The sequence below is a fragment of the Xiphophorus maculatus genome, chromosome 16 (genome assembly GCF_002775205.1).
Source record: "Xiphophorus maculatus strain JP 163 A chromosome 16, X_maculatus-5.0-male, whole genome shotgun sequence".
NCBI classification, from domain to species: Eukaryota; Metazoa; Chordata; class Actinopteri; order Cyprinodontiformes; family Poeciliidae; genus Xiphophorus; species Xiphophorus maculatus.
This window is the reverse complement of record NC_036458.1, coordinates 18004730-18032477: the sequence shown is the minus strand read 5'-3', so window position 1 is coordinate 18032477 and position 27748 is coordinate 18004730. Positions and strand designations below refer to the sequence as shown.

At 39.5% G+C, this 27748-nt stretch overlaps 1 protein-coding gene across 5 annotated transcripts; it reads right to left on the bottom strand.

Annotated features, from left to right (window-relative positions):
- On the bottom strand, nt 1-27496 carry usp7 (ubiquitin specific peptidase 7). Of its 5 annotated transcripts, none has more exons than XM_023348859.1 (32): nt 27386-27496; nt 26564-26836; nt 22189-22293; nt 20909-21107; nt 20392-20530; nt 20047-20135; nt 19834-19942; nt 19494-19624; nt 19295-19349; nt 19131-19211; nt 18815-18905; nt 18570-18652; nt 17214-17323; nt 16537-16714; nt 14770-14914; nt 14549-14679; nt 12930-13064; nt 11892-11993; nt 11049-11154; nt 10022-10114; nt 9880-9947; nt 9687-9787; nt 8534-8687; nt 8122-8189; nt 5751-5859; nt 4990-5067; nt 4778-4878; nt 3582-3681; nt 3247-3366; nt 3092-3163; nt 2884-2974; nt 1661-1767 (listed from the first exon to the last, which is right to left on the bottom strand). In XM_023348859.1, exons 1-32 carry the CDS (start codon nt 27417-27419, stop codon nt 1661-1663), a joined length of 3558 nt encoding a protein of 1185 aa, XP_023204627.1. In that variant the 5' UTR covers nt 27420-27496. The 5 variants fall into 5 exon arrangements, with proteins under 5 accessions (XP_023204628.1, XP_023204627.1, XP_023204629.1 ...); XM_023348861.1 differs by having other exon boundaries at nt 5751-5853; XM_005806069.3 differs by having other exon boundaries at nt 16558-16714.
- Nucleotides 27497-27748: the final 252 nt, after the last annotated feature.

Here is a 27748-nt window from a genome sequence, read left to right as displayed (position 1 = left end):
TCATTTTTATAGAAAATTTTTATTCAACATATATTTTCCAGCAAAAAGGCAATATACAGGAATAGTTGTCGTACACTGCTGCTACACTGATGATTTTCAACCGGAAAAGATCAAATCAAGGTGATTCTGCAGGTCATCTTTGTACGCAAGGTTTTTAAACAAGACAAACCACTGCAGTTAGGTTTTTCCAAGAAAAAAAATCTGTAGGTAACAGAAAAAGAAAAGATAGTTGTCAATGGTACATCAGGAACAAAAAGAAAATAATAAAAAAAAAAATCTACACACAAGAAATATGAACACCTGGCTCCTTCTGTACCCAACAAGAAAAGGCGTTTCTCTTAAATTTTACACGTTCATATTTTTAAATATACAATTCTTAAATGTCGTCTTTACAGAGCCAGCTATGCGTTTTTAAGGGGTGCATTCCATCTGTGCTTAAAAATAATAAAAAGAGACAGGAGGGGTGGAGATTCAGAGGGCTTAAAGTGTTTCTTACAATGCTGGTTTTGGCTCTACACAATCCTCAAACTTGGAGGGACTGCAGCTCGACCAAGCACGATGCAGTTCCTGCTTTTAACCACCAGAGGGCGACGGAGTCGAGAGAGATGAGGGAGAGTGGGGAGGGAGGGAAAGAGGAAGGAGGTGTGTGCGTGCTTGTGTTTCGAGGAATGACTGACGAACTATTAAAAGAGGATGGGCGTGGAGGGCAAAATGTTTGTGCACGTGTGATTCGAGAGGAATTATTGTTGCGAAAAACAGACGGTCCTGAGAAAGCTGCGACAGTAAGTGCCAACTCTCAAGATTAAAGAGACAATTCTGGGTTTTCTCCATTTATTTTCAACAGATGCCGTTTTGCAGATTTTTTTTTAAAGTTTTATCATACAAGATCTGCAAAAAAAAAATAACAGATTTACTGTCCTCCAACCAAACTAAGTGAGAAAGAATTGTGTAAACTTGGAAATACTGCTTTTTATTTTTGTTGCACTATGGGATGGGAGAAGGAACTACCACGAAGCTCTGAGCAAACATCTTTTCATCAAATTCAATACATAGCGGTGCAGTTCCTCTCCAAGCAACTTCATTTAAAACAATCCTCCTTAGCCCAGACGGGGGAAAAAAAAACAAAAAAACAAGTGAGGAGAAAAGACGCAGTTTCCGCTTTTCAAATTCATCTTAAAGCCCAGTTTTACATGTCCCACTTCAAGACAGGCAACAAAAAGCAGGCAGTGAACAGGTAGAAAAGCCGAACAGCTTCAAACGTAAAGGGAGACAGTTTAAAAAAAAAACAAAAAAACAACCCTAAAATGTACAACAAAAATAAACAGTCAGGAGGTGGTTGGTGCAGTTTATTTTTCCTTTGAAGAATAATCTGTCAGCTGCAGCGAGATCCTGTGTCGCTGAAGACGTAGTGCCGGTGCGGAGCTGTAGAGGTGTCCAGGCGGGTGTTAAAGAGTGATGAACACACACAGGCATACAAGCAAGCACGCACACCCACACAGCCTCGCACACAAACACGCACTCACACACACACGGTTGGTTACAGTCTGTGGTTATGGTTTGTTAAAGTGGGAAAGAGGGAGGGAGGAAGGATTTGAGGAAGATGAGGAGAACGAAGAAGAGGAGGAGGAGCAGGAGGGCTCAGGAGGGGGGCTAGGCTGCTTTAGTTGTGGATCTTGATTGCTTTCTCCAGGTATGTGTAGCGACCTCTCTTTGGAGCTTTGTTGAAATGATCCAACCCTAGCCAGGGCCGCGGGTGGGACATGTTACCTGTGGAGGACAAGATGCCACAGAGGGTGTGAGGCAACTCGGCTGCTGCCCGATTAAAAAAAAAAAAAGAAGATACAGAAACATCTCCAGGAAATACAAAATGAAGAAAATGTGTTTCAGACCAAAACAAGGCCCCATCACCAGCATCTCTGCACCAACTCAAATTAAAGACCTTTTAAGACCACTATGAATTAAATTTAAGACCTATATCACGACAGCAAATTATATTTTGCCAGGTCTTTTTTTCTAGAATGTATATCGCATCGTACGTGTTGGCGACAGAAGTGAGTCGGTGCCAAAGATGAACGTCGCCCGGACAACTGGCAATAGTTTACACTTATCAATGATAGACGCAAAAAAGACAACTAGCTAGCAAGGGTATATTAGCAGCTAGTTAGCGGTAGCATCAACCGCTTGAGTCACACATGGACCATTACGTGCGACTCAAAGTTCTGCCTCACAGAAAAGTCTGACAAGAAAAATAAACTAGATAAGAGTAAATAGTTCTGCCACAACAAAAAGACAAACATTTCTCTGCAGTACTTTCTTTTTTCCCGTACTTATCTACGGTTGGAAAATCATAAAAGCAAATTCAAGACTTTTCCAAAGAGTTAGTAGCAACCTTGGCCTCCCCTTTCCCCATTTTCCATCAGCCAGAGGCTTCTTCACAAGTTCTGTTAATGCTTAAAATAGGAAGTCTATTGGCAGAGCGTCACTGTAAATAATCTCCCAAGTTTAATAAATGACCAGACCAATAATTATTTACCACATGTAACTAACTGTTTGAAATCCCGAAATACCGCTTTAACGTTTGCTCTCCCTTTCATTATATTAGGCAAAAAAAAAAGCTTATTTAGAGGTCACCTAAGATCCTTTAAACCTATTTGTGACAGAACGTGGTTGAACTGATAACGCAGGGCAGCTTTCGGTTGCTCAAATGTTACTAAGAGTTCTTTGTGGAGAGGAAATCCCTTTTGAACGATAGTGACCTCAAGCCCAAAACTGAAACTCATATACAGGGAGTCATATGTATATTATTGTGATGCTTAACATCCTGGACTGTGGATATTCCTGCACAGCTGCCAGCACTGGAAGAATCTCAGCGACAGGAAATACCTGGCTGTGGCTCAAAGTCCTTCAGGTTGACCTCGTACTCGTCTTCGGTGAGGTACTGATGCCGGCCCATCATCACAATCGCAAACTTAAACTTGGAAAAGAAAGACAAAAAGAAAAAAAAAAAAAAAACACGCAAAAATAAATAACAACAATGATGCATATTGTTTTTACTTTTCTTTTTTTTTTTTAAAACAACATGACACCACACCTTCTCAAATTCTTTCTCCTGGATGTCCAGCATGGTCTGGATCCTCCTCATCACCTCCCTAAACGGCTCCCCCTGCAGGGAGGATGCAGAAATTTAAGTCACTTGATGAAGGAAAACAATCTGACAAACATTCGACACGAAGCGGCGCCACATGCCTGTCTGATCTTGAGCAAGAAGGGAATCCCAAAGGTGCCAAAGACTTCCTTGTGGAAGTGAGCGACTGGGATCAACATCTCAGTGTCCTTGTCCAAGTCCACCTGGTCCAAAGGAATCTCCTGTAGAAAATTTAATTTTTTATTTTTTTTGTGTGTGAAAAAATTCTGGGTTGTATTTATTCTGCAGCTGGAATATTAGAAAAACCAAAGCAGCACTAATCTGATTCTAAAGAAGCAAACTGAACAGGGTGCGTCAGGGCTGGCAGCTCTGCAGCGGAGATGCAGCTCAAGGAGGCGAAGCGGCTAAAAATACACACACCTCCAAACACACTTACCTCTATTCTAAAGGTGCGACTGGCAGCAGGAGATAAACATTCTAGCAGCTCGTCCTCCTGGTGAACCCCGATGATTTTATAGCTTACTATCTCTAACAGCCTGCAGGGAGGGGAGACAGAAGAGAGATTGATGTGAAGCCGCAGATGTTCAAACGCTTTCAAACTGTGAAATACAAGAAATTATGAGGAATTAAAAATGACAGCACAGTCATTAAAAAGGTGAAAAATATTCTTGTGGTTCTTTTGTTTTTATTTCAAGGTTTTTCAGGAAAACGTTTCCATTTTCCAACTAGATAAACTTGCATCAGCTGAACACATTAAATAATACATTTAACATTAAATATTTATCCTTATGGTCACGGTTAGTGAAAGTATCAACATGTTGATTGGTGTTTAAATCAAACCAAGTCTAGAACTAAAGCAAAAAAAATTTTTTAGAGATCTGTTTTTATCTATTTTTTCCAATTAATACATATTTTGCAGTTAGTAACTCAAATCACAAAATGATCTAAAGAGACTGACAGAAACCCAGGTTGTGATGTTAAGAATAAATGTCCTTACCCCAGCAAGAAACGGCTCAGTAACAGAAGACATAAAGACGTCAAGATAGCCAATTTACATTTTTCCATACTTATCCAGAAGTGGAAAATAAAAATCAAACATGTAAGGCATCTGTAGGAAATGTCTATTCTAGTAAATGTCAGAGGAGAGAAAATTTTGTATTTGATGAGGCTGTAACAACCTCAAACGTCACACCAAATTAGGACCAACTTCCACTTTGATTTTTATTTTAGAAAAGAAATTAAAAAATGAAGAGTTTTGAAACTATTTGGAAATAAAAGACTATAATAGCAGCTGCACCTCTGTGTGTGAGATATGAGCCACTCAGGTGAAGTTATGTTTCTTTCAGACCGCTGTGTGTGAGAGAGACCAGTCTTACTTCTTAAAAAAAAGATCAATTTAACCCTCAATTGGCTGTAAACCTAAAAAAAAATACAATGTGAGTGAAGTTAACAAAGAGCAAATCAGTGCACCTAACTGAATGTAGAATGTTTCTCAATTATTAATCCTGGCAAAATAAACAACACTACAGAAAAAATAATCCAGCAATTCTGCTGTTCACAATGAATCCTGATCAAGTTTGTATTTTTTCTAGTTTTAGAAAATCGGTGTCTCGCATATTCGGAGATAAATACCTGAGCTTCTCAGAGCCGTTTTCAGACAGCTCCACTGCCTTTTTACATTCTTCCAAAAGGTCCCGTACACAGCCATGTTTGTCAGGGTACAGGGTGATCTCCTGCAACAAAAGTGTGTGAGGAAAAGACAAACAAACATTTGACCAATTGTATAAGTAACACAGAAATATTACATTTTTAGTTGAACAAAGCAATCAAAGCATGTGGCTTACCTCCTCTCTGAACTGGCTGTTGAGCCATATGCATTTAAAACTCCTCCTGTTCTCAAAGTCTGTTATCTTCATCTTCAACTGTGAGCACAGAAAGAGGAAAACGCGTTTTTATTCGATCGCACAGGCTGCCTGTGATTCACCTCGTTCCATCACTAACGTTTGTACTCATCTAAAAAGGATTTGACCCAAATGTGATCATCAGAATAAAAATAAAAAAAAAACGCAGTAATGACTCATGGATAAACCTGGGAGCAAAAAAAAAACAAAAACTGTGGGTAATTCCCCAGAACGTTTTATTTTCTCTCTTTCCCAGCTGTTAGGCTACAGGTGGTTCACATTGTACCAAACGAAAAGCTACAGACTTTAAAACAGGGCAATTGAATGTATAACTACAATAGGATTAAACTGATTATGTACTTAAAAACACACCGGGCTCTCGTATTTTCTAACTTTAGCTGGTTGGTGTAAGCCTTCTGAGGTAAGCCCGAAATCTCGTTAGCTCAGCCTGGACAATCTACCGACAACCCACTGAACTGCATCCGAGTGCGAAAGCAGAACAGCGGGTGACGACACCTTCACAATAAACGGGAAAACAGAGTTTTAACACGTCTTTCTAGCCGATGTAATTCAGAAAAACGTCTTTCAAAATCCAAATTCGATGGGGGGGGGGGGGGGGGGGGGGAATAAACTGATGGCACAAATGTGGCTAATCGGTATATAACAATTAAAAGGAAAGAAATCAAACATCCAAGCATTCCCACCTGCTGGTAGTAAAGCTTCTTGGGCTGCCGAGGTTTGAAGAATTGCAGCAGGTCTCGCAGTGTCCCATCATAGTTGTGTCTGAGAGGATTCCCTGGACCGTCCCTGTACCTGGCCACCACACCACCAGGCAGGGGGGGCAGGGCGGTGAAGGGAAGGAAGAACGGATGGAGAAAGATGGGAGAGGGCGCGGGGGAGTCATGGAGGAGAGAAGATGTGTAAGTTGGCATGGAGAGCAAGATGCACAGAAGAGTGAGAGGTGAGAGGGAGGAGTTACAGAGGAAAACAAAGAGAGAGGTGGAGGGGGGACAGGTTACACAACATTTCTCACAGCTGGAAATGACCAAACAGAAGGCAAGCAAGTCCAAGATGCAACTCAATTAAGACATTTGGAAAATGTTTAAAAGACTGGATATTGTAGATCATCTAAATCAAGCTTTTTGCCCCGGGAGACAAAAATTGGGAAATTTAACCTACTGTATTTTCCGCACTATAAGGCGCACACATTATAAGGCGCACCTTTAATGAATGGCCTATTTTAAAACTTTTTTCATATACAAGGCGCACCGCTGTATAAGGCGCGTAGAATAGACGCTACAGCAGAGGCTGGGGTTACGTTATGCATCCATTAGATGGAGCTGCGCTAAAGGGAATGTCAACAAAATAGTCAGATAGGTCAGTCAAACTTTATTAATAGATTACAAACCAGCGTTCTGAAAACTCCGTTCATTCCCAAAATGAACAAACATCTGTTTTATTATTTTCCCCGAGGTAAAGTAAATGATATGGTATTTTCGTGACAGTTTATCTTTTAACAACAGCAAGGTATAACATATAGAGGAGGGGAACTTTTCCTCGATTCAATAAACACGTAAAAAACAATTTGATGGGCGTGCCGTGGTGGCGTAGTGGTTAGCACGACCCGTATTTGGAGGCCTTGAGTCCTCGACGCGGCAGTCGCGGGTTCGACTCCCGGACCCGACGATATTTGCCGCATGTCTTCCCCCTCTCCTTCCCCGTTTACCGTCAGCCTACTGTCATATAAGGGACACTAGAGCCCACAAAAGACCCCTTGGAGGGGTAAAAAAAAAATCAAACAAACAAAAAATCAGTCTGATACTGTTACGGTAAATCAAACGTTAGTGCAATCAAAATATATATCCACTTCCACACCATTGATTCGTTCATGTTAAATTCTCTCGCTGCTGCTCTATTCCCGTGTTCTACTGCCTGACTGATCACCTTGAGCTTAAACTCTGCGTCGTAAGCGTGTCTCTTAATAGGAGCCATTTTGGGGTCTTTACACAAAACCCAGCGTGCACCGCGCGCTTCTTCTTCTACGGGGAAAATGAAGTTGGCAGCTGCTTACCGTAGTTCCGAGACCTGTTGTGGCTCAATATTGGTCCACATATAAGGCGCACCGGATTATAAGGCGCACTGTCAGCTTTTGAGAAAATTGAAGGTTTTTAGGTGCGCCTTATAGTGCAGAAAATACGGTACTTGTAGGCGACAAAATTTGTTAAATTAAAAAGGCAAACATTTGTTTATTGTGGTTTTTTGGTGTTTTATTTTACTTGCTCTACAATAAAGCTTATTTGTTATTAAATCTGTACATCACAAAAGAGCCAGAACATAAAAAAGGGCGATGGACTTTAAAAATCGGCTCTTGGAAAGTCAAAATGTCAAAGCTGAGCATATGGAAAGATGTACAGCTTTTTAGGTTTTTTTCTGTATTTCTTATTTTGCAGTGTTTGTGTTTTTAATCTCGGTATTTATTATTGTGCTCAACATAAACCTGCCAATGGGACTAGATACGGAGATCAGTCACCTGGCTAATATGTCATGTATTTACATGTGAATATTCATTAATAGGAATTGTCCCCTTTTTTAAAAATTTAACTTGAACTGTTGCCTGAACTGCTGAATAAAAAAGGATAATTTTCAAAAATTTGGGGTCTTAACTTTTTTTCCATTTTAGTATTTTTTTAATTTATTTTTTAACCATTGTTGACTTGTTGTTGGAGGCCGAATAAAATCACTGCAGGGGCAATAAATTGGCCCAACCTGATTTAAATATTTTTACTTTTACTGCAGCGAAACCTGCAACAGGTCAAACGACTGAATGAAATGCATATACATATAAAAAAAAAAGCAATAAATGGACCAACAAACAAATTTAACCCCTACCTAAATATAATTGAAGACATTTTATGGCTTTAGATTTAGATGACTATTACGCCTTGTTTATGTTTTATTAATTCATTTACAGTATACACATATTCTATTCTATTCTATTCTATACTTTTTTTTAGAATAAAAAACTATTATGACGAATTATTGTGTGTCAGTGTGTGGATGGGACAAGCCTCCTACCCCTGGGACTTGAAGAACTGCAGCAGCATCGGATCTGTGTTCAACCTCTGTGCGACTGTCTTGGCCACCTGACAAAAACACACACATTACAAGTAGGTTAGCACCTGTCAGGCAGCGTCTTTGCCTCAAGCAAATAAGATGAATAAAGAAAGGAAATAAAGATCAGATTTATACGTCAACCAGAAAGCTTCACATATCCTTGCATCAATAAGAAGATTTTCAAAGTGCTAGCTGTACTTTAACACCCGAGAAGAGTTCAACTTCGATTAAATAAGTAAACTTAACTTTAATATTGTTAAACGTCCTTTCAGCATGAGAAAAAAGAAGATTTTTGCTCAATTTAGCTGTATGAAGGGATGAAAAGAGGTCACCCCTCAATTCAGGCAGCATTAATCAAGCTGAGCAACCGCACCTGAAAATAGTTCATGCGGTTCGAGAGCGTGACCACGAAGCCAGGGTCGTTGTGGATGGTCTTGTCACAGAAAATGACATCAACTCGGTGGTACAGATCCCGGAAATAGTCCTTTGCTGTGGGCAGCTCACTGCTGTCGTTCTCTGGGTCGTCCCTGTGTGGGAGCGGCAAGAGAACGAGATTAAAGCGCTGCTCACAGAGCAACAAACCGTACGGATCGATTAGAGACACAACGATCCATCAGGAACAAAGTTGTTTCTGTTTTATGTGGACAGAATCAGTCATAAAGCCAAAAAGGCACACACACACACACATCTAAAATCATAACAACTTCAAATTAAAAGATGAACAAAGTTACAGATGACCACAGTTTTTCAGCTTTAAAAAAAACTGGAGTAGGGAGCAAGTATCCAAACACGGTTCCTAAACCTCCTTCATGTCAAAACTCCCCACAGATTTATTGTTCTGTTCCAGTCTCAACGTGCTGCAGTAAAAGTAAAAAGGTCTGAAATATCAAATTGAATTTACTGTGAATATTTCTACAGTTTAAAACATGAAATATGTACAAACTATAACATGTAAAAAAGGAAGGAAGGACAGAAAGGAGTATAGGATGGAAAAAATGGAGGGAGAAAGGATAGGAAGGAAAAAGCACGAAAGAAATGATAAAAAAAATGAAAGTAAAGTAGGATAGAAGGAAGAAGGGGAAGCAAAAGAAAGGAAGGACGCAAAGGATGAAAGAAAAGGATGGAACAAAAAAAGCATTAATGAAGGAAAGATAAAAGAACGCAAGACAAAAAAGGATACAGGAAAACTAAAAGGACAAAAAGAAAAAGGAAAACAGGAAGGAAGGCAAAATAGTAAGAAAAGAAGCTAAAGACAAATTATGACTTGGCAGAAAAAAAGATGGACAGACAGATGGACCAGTGTAGGAAGGACAGATGGACGAACGGTTGGAGAGACCTTGTAGACAACTCCAGAATTTTCCTGTTAAATTCTGGGAATATTTTTCTCCTTTCCATTCCCACACACATCCAGATCTGACACGTCTAAAACCAAACCCCCCCTCTCTTCCAGGCTGCATAGAAACAACATTCTGACCCGAGTGTACAGCTGGAAAACGCAACTGATTGAAATAAACGGCAAAACTCACTTCTGGAAGACAATTATGTCCCCGTCCATGAGCTCGTCCAGGGCCTTGTCCAGAGAGACGTCGTAGTCCTGAATCCGCTCTGTTAGGTTGGGCTTTACTTCCTGCAGCAACGAAATCATCATCAAAGCAGGATGAAGTCAAACCGGTGGCAACCTGGTGAAAATCCAAACCGACCGCCACAAACAGAGCTCACCTCATAGAGGATAAGGCTAGTTTCCTGCTGAAACCCTGCTCTCTCACACATGACTGGCAGCAAGTCTCCTGGGCAGAGCAGAATAAATTGTTTCAGTACAAAATAAAAGATATTAGAGATAAACTTCCAGAGATATTCTTACTAATTTTGCAGGATATAGGTGTGTAGATATGTCCACAATAATTTAAGCTTCTGGTTTTGGGGTCGTACATCTTCAAGAACAACATGACATCATCTACAAAAAAAAAAAGAAAAAAAGCATATTAATTTTTAAAAATACATATTAACCAACCAAGTTAATTAAGTTCAACTGCAGACCAATTTAATAAATTAGAATATTATTGAAAAGCCCCTTCATTTCAGAATCAGATATAGACTAATTACACAGAGATGGATGTTAGAAAGCCTTTATGTTTGTTAGTGATTTTCCATTTACAGATAGAAACATAATGTTTAAAATTAGATTACATCAGAACAATAAAATTAATGTTTTTAAAAACAAAAGTGCAACCTTCATGAAAATTATGTTTAATAAATGCTTAAAGTTTGTCATTTTCAAAAGATACTTTAAAGATGTAAAGATATACAGTACAGACCAAAAGTTTGGACACACCTTTTAATCCAATGAGTTTCCTTTATTTTCGTGACTATTGACATTGTAGATTCACACTGAAGGCATCAAAACTATGAATAACACATGTGGAAATATGCACTAAACAAAAAAGTGTAAAACAACTGAAAATAGCCCTTATATTCTAGTTTCTTCAAAGTAGCAACTTTTTGCTGTGATTACTGCTTTGCACACACTCTGCATTTTCTTGATGAGCTTCAAGAGGTCGTCACCTGAAATGGTTTTCACTTCATAGGTGCCCTGTCAGGTTAATAAGTGGGATTTCTTGCCTTGTAAATAGTCATGAAAATAAAGAAAACCCATTGAATTAGAAGGTGTGTCCAAACGTTTGGTCTGTACTGTATATTCTAATGTCCTGTCTTGATCAGTCAAGTTTTAAAGCATAAAGACAGAATGGATTGATAAAGAAGGCAGGTTTACAAGTACATGTCAACCTTCTCTATTGAATCCGATTAAACATGCTTAGAAACCCTGAGATATTTATATTTAATGTTACAGAAGGATGCGTGATTGGATGACAGACATGAGTAAAACTCACGGTCTTTGTCGAACTTGGGTAACGTGGCTCCGCTGGCTGCCAACTCTGGATCCACAGTCTCCAGAAATATTGTCCAGGGGTTTTCATTGTCACTCAAGTCGATCATCTAATAAACAAAACCAAACATCCAAAATGGTGACCTTTCGTCATAGTTTGAGGCATTTCCCAAAGAATAAATATATAAAGAAGCAGCAAATATTTATTTCTCAGGGTTCGTACGCCTTTCCCACAGGAAAATTCAAGCACTTTTCAAACTACCAGCACCACACTTTAGAGGTAAACGTATCAAAAATTAGCTACCAAAAAGAAGTCCCTATTCCCTAAATTTTCTGGTACTTACAAATAATTTTGGTAATTCTAACCGAACCTAAAACCAGAAAGGTTTAGCCTGACTTGACTTCAAACAATGAGGGGGAAAAAAATTTTGGTGTTTTAATTAATTGTATGAAATCATCTGGTTTCAACTGTAAAATAACATTTTCAAAATTTATACTTCTAATCAAACGTTAAATTGCACTTTATTACAAACCATGTAGTTTGAATATCAAGCACTTTCCAAACCACCCAATTAAATTTCAAACCCTGATTTGAAGAACTGCTACCTGGTTTGTCCTTTAAATAACGGATTACAATACGGGCGCATATTTCTGAAGATCAATGTTTGATCAGAGTGCTGACGCCACAATATCAAGGATTTTTATTTGTGGTTTTTAGTTGTGTCTTTAAAAACACTTCCTCCTAAATCAGGACGACTAGAGGCATGTGACTCAAACAAAACCTGATCAACTCAAGTGGCTCTGCTGAAAACACACCCAGAAAAACCTTTCCAAAGCAAACACGTACCGATTTGTTACAATCGGCCTCGTAGTCAAGCATGGCGGGTCGCTTGGTTCCGTTACTGCGGGCCTGCATGGGCCAAAGCCTCATCTGGTCCTGTGGGAAACCCTGTAGCACAAAAATGCTCAACTTTAGAAGACTTTACAGAGACATGTTGTAGTTGTTGATAACAAAGAAAGAAATGAACGTTACAGTGAATGTTTGTGCACTTTTTTTTTTCTTCTGACAGTTTAGATTCTACTTTGTAGGCAAACAGGAAAAACAACAAGCCTTCAAACAGTGGTTGTTTTTGGCAGCGCTTCGAGTAAAAACAGAACTACTTTAATCTGCAAGATAAATTATTGTATTTTCCGGACTATAGAGCGCACCACACTATAAGCCACACCTACAGATTAAAAAAAAAAACTGGAAATGTACATATATAAGCCACACTGGTCTATAAGCAGCTTTTTCTTTCTGCAGAAAAGCCGCTCTCTGCTTTTCTGCAACAGAGGGCAGCGTCCTAATAAATCTGCTGGATTTATTAAGGTGCAGCTCTCCATCTCCTAAGTTGAACCATGGTTTCGTTCACGCCGAGTTTACGTACAGCGGCTCTATTTCCCTCCTGTACTGCCAGATCAATATCCTTCAACTTAAAAGCTGCATCATATGAGTTTGAAGAAATTTCTCCGTCGTGCCTGCTGTTAGCAGGTGCTAGTTCTAAATGAAAATTAGCTCTTTCTTTGAGTTCCAATTTTGACTTCCAATGATTCACTTCCTGCTAAAGAGCCCCCTGGCGGTGGAAGAAAAATCCACAGAAAAGCTGCACCGGGCTATAAGCCCCATGGTTCAGAGTGGGGAAAAAGTAGCGGCTTATAGTCCGAAAAATACGGTAAGTTCCACCTTGACTTGAGGTTAAAAAGCAACAAATACCGGCATGATTTAGAGGTACAGCTTTTTTGTGCAAAGTGAATTTTGTGGTTTTGATTTAGAGAATATATTACGGTAAAAGAAGCTTTTATGTTTTGTGCAAATCTGCGCCTCAGGCGAACATGAGCGACTCACCATGGTTTGGGAGAGGTTCTGGACAAACTCCTGCAGGGTGGAGCTTTTCAGGATTTTGAAGACTGTGTACTTTACTTTCTCTTCATCGTACATATCATTGCCCTGATGTCCACAGAACTGGTCCTCTGTCACCATCTAGATGTAGAAGATAGATAAACATATAGAATAAGAATGATGGAATGTTTAGTATTTTATTGAATGTTTAGTATTTTACACATAAATAAGCCCAGAAGAATAACCTCATCTGAGGACTGACTAGGCCTGCATGTGATCTAATATCGACATAAAACTGAGAAAAGGCTATTTCATTATATTTCCAAGAATGTTTTGATTTCTCCGTTTTATTTATTTACATTCTAAATCTGTCACAATAACAAATTTTGCTGGATGATAAATAGTCACAGTATTTAGTTTGATAAAGATAATGTTGCTGTTTTGTGGATACTTTCAAGTAATGTTGATAATGGCACAATAATGCAAGTTCAATCCTCTCAAAGACCAACACACTTTAACTTTGTAAAGAACACTTAACAGTGGAGCCAAGTGATATTCGAAATAAAAACACAACAACCAAAAATAATAAACCAAATAAAATAAAAACTACACGCATCTGAAACCACAATTAAAATGGCTTATGATGTCTAAACAAAGTTACCCTTCAAATTAGAAATTATTGCACTGATTTTAATTTGTCATGCGTTTGACTAATTGCAACAAGCCTATTTGCAAGTAAATATTAAAAACAATGCTTTTTAACAATTATTTGCTTTTATTTGTTCCGCTTTTTATTCATTTGCACTTTCATTCAAAAACAAAAATCTGATTTTACATCCCGTGACAGAAAAATAATAGCAGTAAAACAAATCAGCTTTAGCTCTTTTCCTAAGGAAGTAAAATATTTAAACCAAGCGGTCCATCAAAGTAGAAGTGGGTTAAATAACCACACAAACTCATGCGAGGCAAAAAAGTCAACAAATGAACACAAACTATATTAGTTTGGGCTGAGAGAGGACCCCAAAGTATTAAACTAAAACCCTGCATGGACCTGAAGAACAAAACTTCACAAGTTCCAGCCTCAGGTCAGATTGAAAAGACCAAATTTGTCACTGAAATGCTACAAAACCAACTAAAATAATCACTCAAATTGCTTCTATTAAATGAGTGGTAAACAAACATGAAAGCACTTTTAATTACAGCCACATTCATCTAAACGCACATATACACCAATGCACAGGTCAAGTACCAAGCTGGAATCGAACCCACAACCTTCTGATTGTCCCAGAAAGACCAATGATTTCAAGCTACAGAGATATAAGTAAAACGCTGCTTTTATTTTTCCCTGAAACTTGTATTCCACACATCTTGTTCATGATGACATCCACTTTTTCTTCACTTCCAACCATTAAACCTCCTCAACTTTTGGCATCCAGCAGGCTGAGTGTATTACTGCCATGCACAGAGTGAACTAAGGACAATATTCCAAATGGTCGTTTGAAATATTAATACTGCAGAGGCTGCTAAGATTGAATTAGAAATAGTTGTTGTGATTGATCGCGCAGCCCCATCAAAGACGGGGGAGTTCCTACACATTGCATAAAACCGCCTCGGTGGTTTCCTACCTGAACCTGCATGTAGAGGTGCGCCTCTTGGCGTTCCTTCCTCTTCTGTGCTTCCACCCTCTTCTCCTCCTGCAGACGCTCCACCAGCTGCTGGGGGATGTCCCCATCAGTCATCGGCTGGAGAACCTCACCTGAGTTTAAAAAAAAAAAAAGAAGAAGAAATTACATCCATCAACCAAACTCACTAGAGGCTTTCGACTTGATTGAAGGGTTTCACTCACTGAGCTTGGATTCACGGATGTAGACCAGCATGTACGCGTTAGTGCAGTGACGGACCGACAGGTCGTCGTCGTGCCCACCATAGTTGTGTTCTATGGCCTCCTCCTTGGTGCACCGCGACACTACGTCGTCGTCGAACTTACACCACTGCAGCGGAAAATTAAGTGATAGGTGGAGAGGGGGGTCAGGTAAGGAAGTGACTTTTCACACCTCTATGTGCAGGTTTTTGTATCCATACCCCTTCAACTGTTTCACATTTTGTCACTTCACAAATAAACTTGGTTTTACTGGGATTTTGTGTCACAGACCAACACAAGGGACTGCATTATAGAAGTGCACACTTTTCTGGCCAACCGCCGATCTTTAAAAAAAAAAAAAAAAGAAGAAAAGACTGACCTATTCCAATGTGCCTATCAGTTTATGGAACAGTTCTCACACTGAGAACAAACGATCTAAATTTCTTTCTGCATTTAAAAGAAATCCTTATAATGGAGCATTATCATGGCATTAAATAATCTGATGTTTTATGCATTTGAAATATGGCTGGTAGTGGTGTTTTGAGTTAAATAGCTAACAGCAGCGGTAGAAACATGTGGTACCTGCTGGCTTCAGCAAGCCAAATTTAAGACTTTGAGACTTATTTCAATTGAGTTTGGATCAAATTTATGGTTTTATATATATATAAAAATATCCGAAGTGATTAAGGGGGTCTTGCTGACTCATAAGAGTTGGCAAAAGAAGTGAGCCAGTGGCAAAAATTGACATCATCCAGCCAACTAGTGATACATTTGCACTTATCCATGATAGACACAACAAAGCTATCCAGCAAGCGAAGGTATCTTAGCAGCTAGGGTTAGGCTTGAATCACAGGAAACAACGATGCATGCGACTGAAACTTTTGACTGACGAAAAAAAAGTCACGCAAGAAAGAAAGAAAGAAAACTACATACAAGCTTAAACAGCCCTGCCACGACAAAATTTAAGACCTGTGATTTGTGTATTAACAGCTAAAAAAAATTTTTTTTAGATGAATTTAAGACATTTTAAGTTTTGGGTGAATATATTTAAGACTTTTAAAGGATACGCGAACACCCCGAAGCAAATACCATGAGGGAAAGCTCCTAAAGCAGCACGAACACCGATATTGAGGGAGTCAGTTTGACAAGTTGTTGTTAACCAACAAGGGTGCTCTTTGATCTTTCAAGTACAACATGTAAAGACTAACAACGTCTTTAAATGATTTAGGCTCATTTAATTTGCATCAAATGTTGGGACAATTTTGTTGGAAAAACAAAATCCAAAAACATCCCCATGTTGAGTATTTTCCTTCGGTTGCAGAATGATTTATATTAATAGATAATATTTGACCAACATTCTTATTTTATAGTCTATTGTTATTCTATTTTATATTGGCCACAGTAGAAAAGCTGGGATATAATGAAATGAAAGATAAAAACTGTAAATGAGGAATAAACATCTTTAAACATAATGAAAACCGTAAATTGAGAGCCATGAGTCTCTGACTTGAATTTCTGTCGAAGCGGTTCAGGTGCAATCCCGTGTCTTGGTCTGTTTGTGCTACAACAAGGAGAATGAATATGTTTGCAATTTTTTTGTCTCATAATGCTTTAATTTTAACATCACAAAATAGACATTATATGTGGAACAGATCTAAAGCTTTAAAGCTTATGTTGTTTATGTAGCATAAACAAAACCCCACACCCACAGAATTTTTGGTGCAAAAGTGCGTAAAAAAAATTTGTCCTCACAATTGGTTCCTTGACACTCACTTTGCCGTCTCCTTTGGGGTTAAGATAGACGACGTAGTGACCGCCGTGGTTGTCCCCGCTGTGCACCAACACGGCGTGTAGAATATAGTTTGCGGGGTCCTTGGAGTCTGGCTTCTGCAGGAATTCGTCCAGAGGTAACTGGTCGGGAAACTCGAATCTGCGACGATGGGAGGAATCACAGTAGGAAATGATCGACAGGTTAACATCAGCCCGCATGTCAAAGAAGAAACAAACACGTAGTGTTCAGGGAGGAAAGCAAGTGATGGCTCATGCAGGAATATGACGCAGGAAAACGTCACAACAATCTTCAGCATACTCATTTGGTTTTATTCCATTCGCTTTCTTCTTTCAACTAAAGAAATAATCTGAGCGGAGAAATAATCTGAGCGGAGTCCATTTCTGCCATCGCAGGGCGTAGGTGGGGTCAGGCTGTGCTTTTCTCTCTGTTCACACTTTTCTGGAAATGAGTGGCACCCTTTAACCTATGGTAATATGGAGCAGACGCTCTAAAATTATACCCTGGCATCAGCCACCGTGAGGCTGGAAATGATCCACTTTGAGGAGGGCTTTTTTTTGTGAAGCGATGCACGAGTAAACCCAGCAGAAAAGACACGGGAGACGGAAAAAGAAACAAAAAAAAAGAAGTCATGCTTTACCTGTCATTAATCTTGATATTTTGGTCAGTCTGTGGGTCATACATGAACCTCATCAGCTGCAGGTGAAGAATTGGAGGGAAAGTAAGGAACTTCACACCCTTTTCTGCCTCCTGCAAAACCAAAATTACATGTTAAGACATTTGCGTGGAAGATTTACTGATGCATTTTGTTGCGGTGTTGGTTTAAAAGTGATACAGGAGACAAACTAAAATACAGAAAAATCCAAAATTCACATTTTTCCATACCACACAGCCAAAAACTTCACTGGCCAACATGAAGTAGAAAACATTTATAAAGTGAGCGGAAAATGATCAATGATGTTTGAAACTTAAACTTTCATTTTGTAAAGAGTGCTTCCTGGAAATAGAAGATATTTTAAGTATCAAAATTAAAATATGATTAAAAAACAAAACAAAAAAACATTAAAAACCACTTGCAACCAAGACCATAAATAAATCAATGACCATGTCTTTGTAAACAAAATTGACCTTCAAAAAAATAATCATCAGAATGGAAATCATCCAGCTCATTTTAATTTATCATGTGTTTAGTTGATTAATTGCTCATTGCAACAGGCTATGGTTCAGATCAAACCTATCATAGGAAGAGCTCTGGTCCAGATAATCCAAAAAAGTAAGTTTTTCAATCTAAACAACAACCTGAACATGTCATCCCAAACATGAAAACAGGTGGTGGTGGCAGCATTTTGCTATGATGATACATTGTTGCACTAGAGAATAAGAAACCTGGTCCGAGCTGATGGGAAAATGGACAGCAATAAATAGAACGTAACTATGGGGGGGCTAATCAGAGTGGGTGTACAACTCCAGTCCTTGAGGCCTGGTTTCCTGCAAACTTTTAGATGCATCTCTAGTCCAAAACATGCCAGCATGCAATAAAGTTCTTCAGAGCCCTGCTAATGAACTACTTATTTGATTCAGTGTGTTGAAGCAATGAAACGTCTAAAAGCTGGAATCTGATACCCGTGTTAAAGGCTGGAGCAGAGATTCACCGCCTTAAAGATACAACCAGCCCCGATGAAATGAAATTATTTAGATAAAAGCATATTCATGTGGTAGATTGGCTTAGTCAAAGCCCAGACCTAAAGCAACTGGAAGTCAGGCTAGATTTGAAATTAATGCTCATAATCTTACATAGACAAATAGCAATTGTTCTTTAAAATCCATTCCTAAATCATTTTACTTCTACTTTATAAGTGCATCCTTCAGGAAATCCCAGTGCAAGACATTAAAGTTTGTGGTTGTTCAGCTAAAATGTGTGGGAGAAAAATATGATTTTCTGCATATTGCAAAAAGATGTGAATAAGCAGCCATGAGCCAAAACTAGAAGACTTACTTGAAGACCGTGCTCTCCTGCGTCGTACTTGTTGTCTCCGTCTAGCTGTTCAGTCGCAACATAATCTTTAAATGACTCGAATACTAGGAGCAAGATAAAATTAGGAGGAAAAAAAATTCAATTCATTTCTTGGTTTCTTTTCACTTTACTATCAATTTTAGTGAAAAAAAATGAAACAAAAAAAGATATTTATGTAAATCCTAACAAATAGAAATAAAAAAAAAAGAATGGTCTTGCTACTCAACTGTTCTTCTTTCCTTTTATGCTAAGCTGGATGTCGTAGTAGTCCTCTATCCGCTCAGACCGGTAGTCCACATGCTTACACTGGATATACGACTGAGGAAAGAACACAAACGGGTCAGAACGCGTTCTGCAGGACGAGTAAAAATAATCGTTCTCACAGGATCATGTCGTGATTTAACGCGCTTCTATTTTTAAACCTATACTGTCCAAAGATCCATTTGAAACCACGTTAGTCTGCTTCGTGTCGGTTTGTTTACAAAATTATACAAGTTTGGAGCAAAACCTGAAACGGACAAGAGAAACTTGGGACAAACTTACCACCATCTTTCCTCTGAACAGCTTGGGGATGGTTCCTTCAACACAAGTGCCTTTCATCTTGTTCTCCACGTTGTCCAGCAGCTGGAACACATACGGCATGATGCGTTTCAGGAAATATTCGGCAAACAGCCAGGGATACTTTTAACACTAACGAGAAAACTTACAACTCTGCACAGCTCCTGTACATCGTGCTGCATGAAGCTATCCAGTGTTTCCCATCTGCGTATTAAGAATACACAAAAAGAAGTTTAGTTAGACATAAAATACAAATGGATGTTTAAGATTTCACTCCAGAAAGAACAAATCTACAAACATGAAATGCTTGTCTTTAGTCAATATATGTAAAAAAAAAAAAAAATCTACCCAAAAGACTTTGTGAGTTTCTTGGTGCCGACTGGTTTGTCGCTGTGTTGCAGTTCATAGAAAACCCTCTGCAGCGCCAGGGGAACGCTCTTGGATGAGTCGTCGCCTTCTGTGGGCATCATGTACACCGCCTACGAAATGAACAAGTTTTAGACAGCAATATTTTAAGACAGAGGTTGTTTCTTAATGAGATGAAACATTCAAATCACAAAAATTTCATGTGGTTAAAAGAACATGACTCGAATCTGAGAAATGCTTCAGGACTTTAATTCAGTGAATGTGGATTCTGGTTGACGTGTTTATGTAAAAACAATGAAGAGATTCTAGGAAAAAGCCGTACCCGTCGTAACTGGTTAGTGAAGAACAGTGTCTGTAGCAGGCTATTCATGTAACAAGTTGCTCCCTGGTTCTTTAGTCCAACATAGCCTGTGTGTTTCTTGGAGTCCCAGCTGGTTTAATCAGGCAAAAAAAAAGGAAGAATAAAAGATTTATAATCAGAGTTTCAGTTCAAAAAGATGCAAGTAAAGCCCAGCAGAGGGATAAATCTACTTACGCGACTCCGTGTGGAGCGTCTGCCTGGACATAGACTTCAAACGTGACTTTGTCGTCATCAATAAAGCCTCGCTCCGGATCCGTTACATCCTGCAATATAAAAACAAGAGGACATAAATTCAAACGATGAACTAAATTAAAACTGAGCAAACATGCATCACCCGGCAGTTAACAGGGAAACAAGCAACTGAAAATTTCATTTCCGTGTACTGTCTGTATAGACGCTGCGAGTCGTCTGTTACACTCCCGTTTCGTGTTGGAAAATGATAGGAAATGGTAAGAAACATTTTTTATTGAAACGTCAACCTTTCCGAACTGTTAGTTCTTGTTGGGTTTGCGTACTTACACTCCAAGACATGAAGTTAGAGAAGCCCCAATCGTTTTCCTTGTGGAAGAATAGGTGACTGATCCTGCGGCTGAACGACTTCTCATCGTCTTTGTAGTTAATGATTTTTAGCATGGCCTGAGCATGGCAAGACCACGACCTGGAATGGAAACAGCAGGATTACTTCCCAAACACTGAAACACAACCTTAAAAGAGAGAATCTATGGTTTTTTTTTGTTTTATTGTAGTGCGATTATAAAGAGGAGACAAGAATGTTCATGCACTTATAAGTGCTTAACGGATTTTGTGAAGAACAAAGAAAAATCTTGTTCAACAACGAAATTGGACCTTTGTGTTAATGTCTACTTTTAAAAAATTAAGGATCTACATGTAGATCATGTACATTAGTTATTGGATAAATTTAATCCTAAAGTAATAAAATTGACTAAAATCCGACAGCTCCCAATCACCACCAACCAAACATAATACAAAAACAAATCTAGAGAGAGAGAGAGAGAATGGAACCAAAGTCACATACGTGGAGTCTGACTCTGCGTTGCACTGCAGGAAGAAGCCGACGCTTTTCTGGTGAGGCCGGTCGGGGTAGAACCGCGGCATCACCATTATCTTCCAGGGCAGGTTCCGGACGAAGCAGGCCGGGCTGAGAACGGACTCGCTAAGGCGACTGAAGCGCTCCACGACGAACCGGAAGGTCGCCTCCGATCTCCAACTGGTGTCTGCGAGGAGACGACGAGCAAGAGAGGACAAAATATAAAAACTGCAGCGGCTCTAACTGACCCTAGACTGAAACAGTGAGGGAGGAGAAAGTTGAGTCTAAATGCATTTTATCACGTTCACTCTATAAACTAGCTGGTATTAACACACGGCTCTGGTTCAGTCCAGTAAAAGTTCAAATATATTCAAACAGTCCTCAAAGCAGACCTAAGAAAAACAGAGGTGTTGCATTTAAAAAGCTGAAAGCACACTTTAAATTTAAATGACTAATGTTAAGTTAAAGTAATTCGTACAAACGTAAATAGACTGGTATTGTGATCTTGCACACTTCAAATATCGATTTGTTTGCACAATAAGGATATTTATTACACTGTACTTCAAAACAGACTACGGTAGCTAAATCAAGGCAGATAACCAACATAATACCCCTTTTGTTCAGTTTGCAGAGTTTCTGCAGATCTCACCAAGTCAAATTTAAGACTTTTTAATACCATTATGCCCTGTATCACAATAGAAATGTAGCATATTTAGCATATATTATATGGTAGTGGCAAGCTTTTTTACCCTGAAAACATGTAACATTGTACAGCTTAGCAACAGAAGTGAGCCAGTGTCAAAACCAAACGCTGTTCATCTAACTGCCGATAAATTTACACTTACTAATAATAGGTGGAAAAGAGCTAGGTAGCTAGCAAGGGTATATTAGCAGGTAGTTAGTGGTAGCCTCAACTGCCTTGAGTCACTTCTGCCTTGTGTGCGACTCAGACCTTTGCCTGACGGAAAAGTCTCACGAGAAATAGAAACTATATAGAATTAATGATAGTAGATAGTCACAAAATGTAAGACGTGTCATTTTTAATGTACGTTTTTTGTACGAATTTAAGACAGATGCTTGGATGCATAAGTAGAAACCAAAAAAAAAAAAGAGTGAAAGTAGAGAAACAAAACCAGCGATAAAGAAAAACACTGATTGGCTCAACTTTAAAAAATTTGTTATAGTCAAAATAAAATATATAAAAATCATAAGATCTCAAAGTATTTCTCCAAGTATCATCTGTTAGCATGAGCGTTCATCCTCCTCACCGTCCTCCATATCCTCCTCTGTGTTGTTATGCCCGTCTGCCATGGCCACGTTACCGTTGATCACCGGGTTGGCCGGGATTCTTGGAGGGTCATCTGTCTCCCCAGCTGTGAAGAGAAAAGGGGAAAAAAATGATGACAACACTGCATGGATAAAGAAAGAAATAGAAACCATCTGAAAAACATTTGTGCATCATAAACAATGTGCTAGATTGTTTTTTTTCTCCCACTCTTTAGTAATTTAACTAAAACCTCTGAATATAAACACATTAAATCGAGGTTTTTTTTTCCTGTTTTAGTTGCAACTCCTGGTCAGAACAAAACAAATTATGTTCCACGGTGTTACACCCTGTTGGGGAAAAACCATGCCGAGGCAACACGACAAGTGTTTCCCAATGTGTGTGCGTGCGTGCGTGTGTGTGTGTGTATGTGTAGACAGCTTGATCTCACCAGGAAGAATGTGTGTGTGAACGCAAAAACCCCACAGAAAAGACAGAAGGTAAGAATGGGGTAGATAATTATGGACAGGACGCAGGATTAAGAAGCAAGTCATTCTTTAAACAAAACACACGACGCGCTCGCAGACGACGTTACTTATTCCATCTGAACGAGACGACTTGGCAGAGGCTGACTCAGAGGAACATGGATGGTAGCAGCGTCGCTTCAAGGTGGGAATACAAATCTGGAGAGGATGACAATGATGCTATGGTTTCTTAAATATGTCCCTGAGTGTGTGACATCTCTTCTCCTGCTGAGTTTTGTTTGTTTTTCTACAGACGCTGCTCTGAGCGTTGAGTGCCACCAGTGAATCTGGTAACATGACTGAACCGTGCCTTCAAGAGGCTGACCTGGTTTCCCCCAAGTGGATTACACCACATTAACGGACCCTGTCAGTCAGGTGCATGACAAGTTTGTCCCGCTTATGGCAGGAGTCTAGCCTGGAACCCATAAAGGTTTCTGCTTAAGAACGCAACAATTATTTCAATTATAGCTTCCCATTATTTCACCGACTGCAGGAAAAAATATAAACTCATTACTACTACTTAGATATATATTCCCACGTAGCGGAACAGTGAAATGTCTAAAGGGCAGCTTTGATTTAAAAACAAAACATTCTCAGGAAGCGTGTTCACAGGTTCAGGAAGACAAAAGCTTTCTGACCTTTCTAAATGTTTTAGGAAAAGCCACAGCATTAAAAGTAATGAGGGGAAAAACTGTTCTGACGAAGATGGCGAGCAACATTTAAGTGATTTCAAATATCAGCACTCGACTGCTCTTCGTAATCATGAATTATAAGCACATGCTTTTTACTGTGATCAAGGTGGTTCTACACATATTTAACCATATAACGCCCCCACTGAGACAGTGGTTTCCTAACAAGGGGATGCTCGAAACACCAGAAAAAAACAACTAAAAGGAAAAAATAAAAACAGGCAATAACAATGCTTCTATGATTTTTTTTTTCACCATTTTGCCAATTTTAAAAAATAAATATGGGCTCAATTTTGTTGTGACATGTAAAACCTGGTAAGTAAATTATGTCTTTTTTAAAAAAGCCCATCTAGGGACAAGTGCTGCGAATTAGCTGTTGCTATTGCACTATGACGTAAACATGGGACTGCTGTTTTGTTCAGTTTGTCTATGTCGCTGTATGTTTGTCCCTACCAAATAAACTAATTAAAATAATCTACAAATACAACTTTTCTTGAATAGTTATAGTGTTTCACTATTTTTCCCTCTTAAATTCAACTACCAGTACAAAGATTGATATACAGAGGTAGTGATCAATATAAACCCAAAGAGAAAAATATTTTTATACTCTCACAAGAAAACAAAAAACTTGTTTACAAAAAAAACAAAAAACAGGTCAGTCAAATTATTGCAACTTATTCTAATCGTTAAAACACTTTTTTTTAAACTACAGTTGGCAGGCTAAGAGATGGCTAAGAAAACATTCAATTATTAAAATATATTTCACAATTTTCTTGCAAATATTGGTATTGAAACCATGAAACTATTATATTTTTTAATCAAGAGGTTATCTATTTATTTGGTGTTGGTTGCCTTAAACAGCCCTGTCAAAATAATCTGATATTTATTCTGGCCTTGACTGATGTCAGTACAAAACTATTCTGGTCATTAAGATAAAAGGCACTGGCGCTTTGTAAACAACACTATGAAGATTTTTAAAATTATAATTGATAGGACAAGAAATCCTGGTTGTAAAGGTAGTTCATTTTTACACTTCCAGATTGATATGATTTAGGAATTAGGCAATGCTTTAAAAAAAATCTGGAAATAAAATAATTTTTTCTTATTCCATACATATTCAAAGCTGGGAAACAGTAAACACAAGCTCAATAAAAATTAAGCAGAAACCTTGAACGCATCATAGTTCACCTGTGGTGATGTAGATAAATGACTGTGGGATAAAACTGCAATCAACTGTAACTAAGACATAGTACAGCAAATAATAGCAATGTGTTAGAATAAACTGTGAAAAAAAAAAGTTAGACAATTTGTTCTCACACTTGTAAGGGTATAATGCTAAAAAGGGACTGACTAGTAAATGCACCTGCTACAAGTGAGACAACTATTAAAAAAAACAATGATTAATACTGCAAATAATGAACAGACATGCTTAGTCACTGTAAAACAGAATAAAGTAACTGTTATTGCGTGTGTTACACGATTATCAATAATGTGTATCAGATTAGATAAGAATTAAATCACTGAGGCTAAATGACGCAGCGAGGCTCTCTTAAAGAGTCTGAACGGACCCTAAAGTTGACATCGATAAGAGAAAAACAAAAGTAGCAATTATGCTGTTGGAATGTGGGGGAAATAGTCCGCACACGTTTCAATAGCTCGTCCCGACTGCAAATCGATCTAACAAAAACACAGATCATTAAAAATGGCGAGAGCTCCCAGCCGTTTGGTCCTCCATACAATGAAGCAGCAAATCCCCGCGCTGCCTCCTGTGTGGGCCTGGCTTACCGCACCACTAACAACAGTCACTTTTCAGCTCTGGCAAACGGCTCTTCTGAAACACCGTTAAACGTATAAAACAACGGACTTATCCGGGAGGTTGAACTATTGTTGGGGTTCGAAACTGTTATGATTAAAACGTAAAACGACAAAAGTGCATGTATCGTGGTGAACACAAGCTGGTACTGACGCATCTGCGTTCCCGTTAGCCACCTAGCAACCAGTAGCAACAAAATCATCTGCGGGTCCTTATTAGGCAACATCAGCTGTACACACAAACACTAACTAGCATGCTAAATTCAATACAAGGTGAAACATGTAATAAAACGTCATCACTGTAGGATAGGAATTGAGGAAAACACATAAAGAAATCCCCACCGGGTTAGCAACCAAGGCCCAAACGCTCTAGCAGGATCGAAAAGGCCACCATTTTGGAACGCCACACACCCCCCTCCGTTAGCCTAAGCTAACTAGCATGCTAACCAGCGATGACAAAACGAACTGGGCCTGGGAGCTAATTTACCCGTTTAGAATTGCTCGTCACTCAAACTGTGTTCATTGTGTTTGAGAGCCTTATAACTACAAAAATAAATAGTTTACTTTCTCTGACTACGTATGTAATTTTAATAAAATGCTAATTTATTGAATTGCGGAGCGTTTCACTGTGCAATTGGCAGCCTTCAATTCCAACACGCTACTAGCATTCATCCTCTTCAGGCTAGCAATGCTACCTATCGAATAGTTACAAACGACAGAGTGGCAAACTACAGTTTAATCACAGAAACGTTGATGGACTATGCAGACAGGTATTTTTATCTGTCAAGTTCAACCCGGGGACTACACTGAAGAAAGATTAATCTACCGTGAAATGGATTCATGAGATTTGCAAAACTAAACAACGTTGTTTACAATTCTTTAGTTTATCAACGATCAACACGACCTGAAACCTAGAGATTGTGTTCCCATTCTACACGACGTTTAATTGATAAACCACATCAGATCGCTTGTCACAACAGCGTCGGCGGCGAAAACTGAACGGCAAGAGAAATGCGGTAGCCGAGCCGAATGAATGATTTATACGGCCAATCTGCAGGTTTAAAAGACACCCAAATCAATTGGGTTTTATTTTCAAGCAACTTCTAGTTAAAAACATTTGAAGATAACTTAAGCACAGTTTGCTTATAACGCAAAATGAGGTCAGCTCCGCTCGAGTCTGCTGCAACGGGCGCACAATCAGCAGAAATTCAACCGGCTATCCCAGCCAGCCTCGGGCCTTGTTGTTTACTGTAATGTTGCGCTCAGACTGCACCAACAAAACTTCACTTATTTGCCATGCAGCAGGAAAAAAATATCAAGCATTTTGCAAAAAAAGTCTGTTCACCCTTCTTACCTTCCATTTCCATGTCCTCTGGTTCGCTGAGCTGCTGCTCGCCGGCTTTCTGCTGCTGCTGCTGCTGCGTATGGTGGTGGTTCATGTTGGCAGCTGCTGTTGTGATGCGGTGCTCTCTGCTATCTCCGTCACCCTCGACCTTGTCCGGGGCAGGCTCGGCGGGGAACCTGGTTCTGGGCTGCTGGTGCGGTGTAGCCGCGGGATGTGGAGGTGGGGTGGACAGGTCGAGCCTCGGCGGCCGGGCCTGCTCTGTTGCGACCTCGGCCTTGTCCGCTGTCAGCGCCGGGGAGTGAGGAGGGGAGGTCAGCTGGGGAGCGGGTAGAGAAACGCGGACGTATTTGCTCGCTATTCGCCCAATCTCGGCGCTTTTGTTGGGTACAAGTCCCTGGCTGACGGCGGGGGATTTGGGACTCCGGGGACGGAGACCCGTTGAAACGAACTAAATCAATCCGGTTCAACCCCGGGAAACGAGAAGCAAATACCCCGTTTGCAGCTAGCGTTCAGCTACCTGACACTAGGCAGCCAAAAGGTAATACAGCTGCAACAATAAAAACAAAGGCTCATTTGCTGGGACACAATTAGCAGGTTTGCCAGCGGTATTCCCAGTCCGTCTGCTCCTCCGATTGCCCAACGACCGGGGGAGAAGGAAGGGAGAAGCTATCCATTCAAACCAGTTTCCACTAATGCTGATTTGGAAGTTCACGGAGACAAGAGTTACCAGGGCCTCGACATTAAACTATTCCCATCAACAACAACAAAAAAAAAACGCCCCTAAAACGATCAACGACACGACGCGGCTCCTCGCTGCATTTTTAAACTAACCTCTCGACTGTTTCTGAGGAATGTGCCCGGTCATACGATGCTGTGCAGCGGCTCTCGACCCGCTCCTCCCGTGGTTTGTGATGTGTTGGGTCTGAGGGAAATCTCAAAATGGCGGCCGCGCTCTTCTCTGAAATGTCACATCCGCATGGTGATCCAAACACGAGCCCATCCCCGGCGAGGTTCTCATCTGTGTTAACTCATATGGGCCCGGTATGTTCCTCGCATATTGGACATATTACACAAAAGTGCATTTATGACTTGAAAAAAACTAACACTAATAGTATAATGATAATAGTAATAATAAAAAAACGTTTATCCACATTTTTGAACGAGCGTGCTATGGGAAACAAAAACGATTAACGT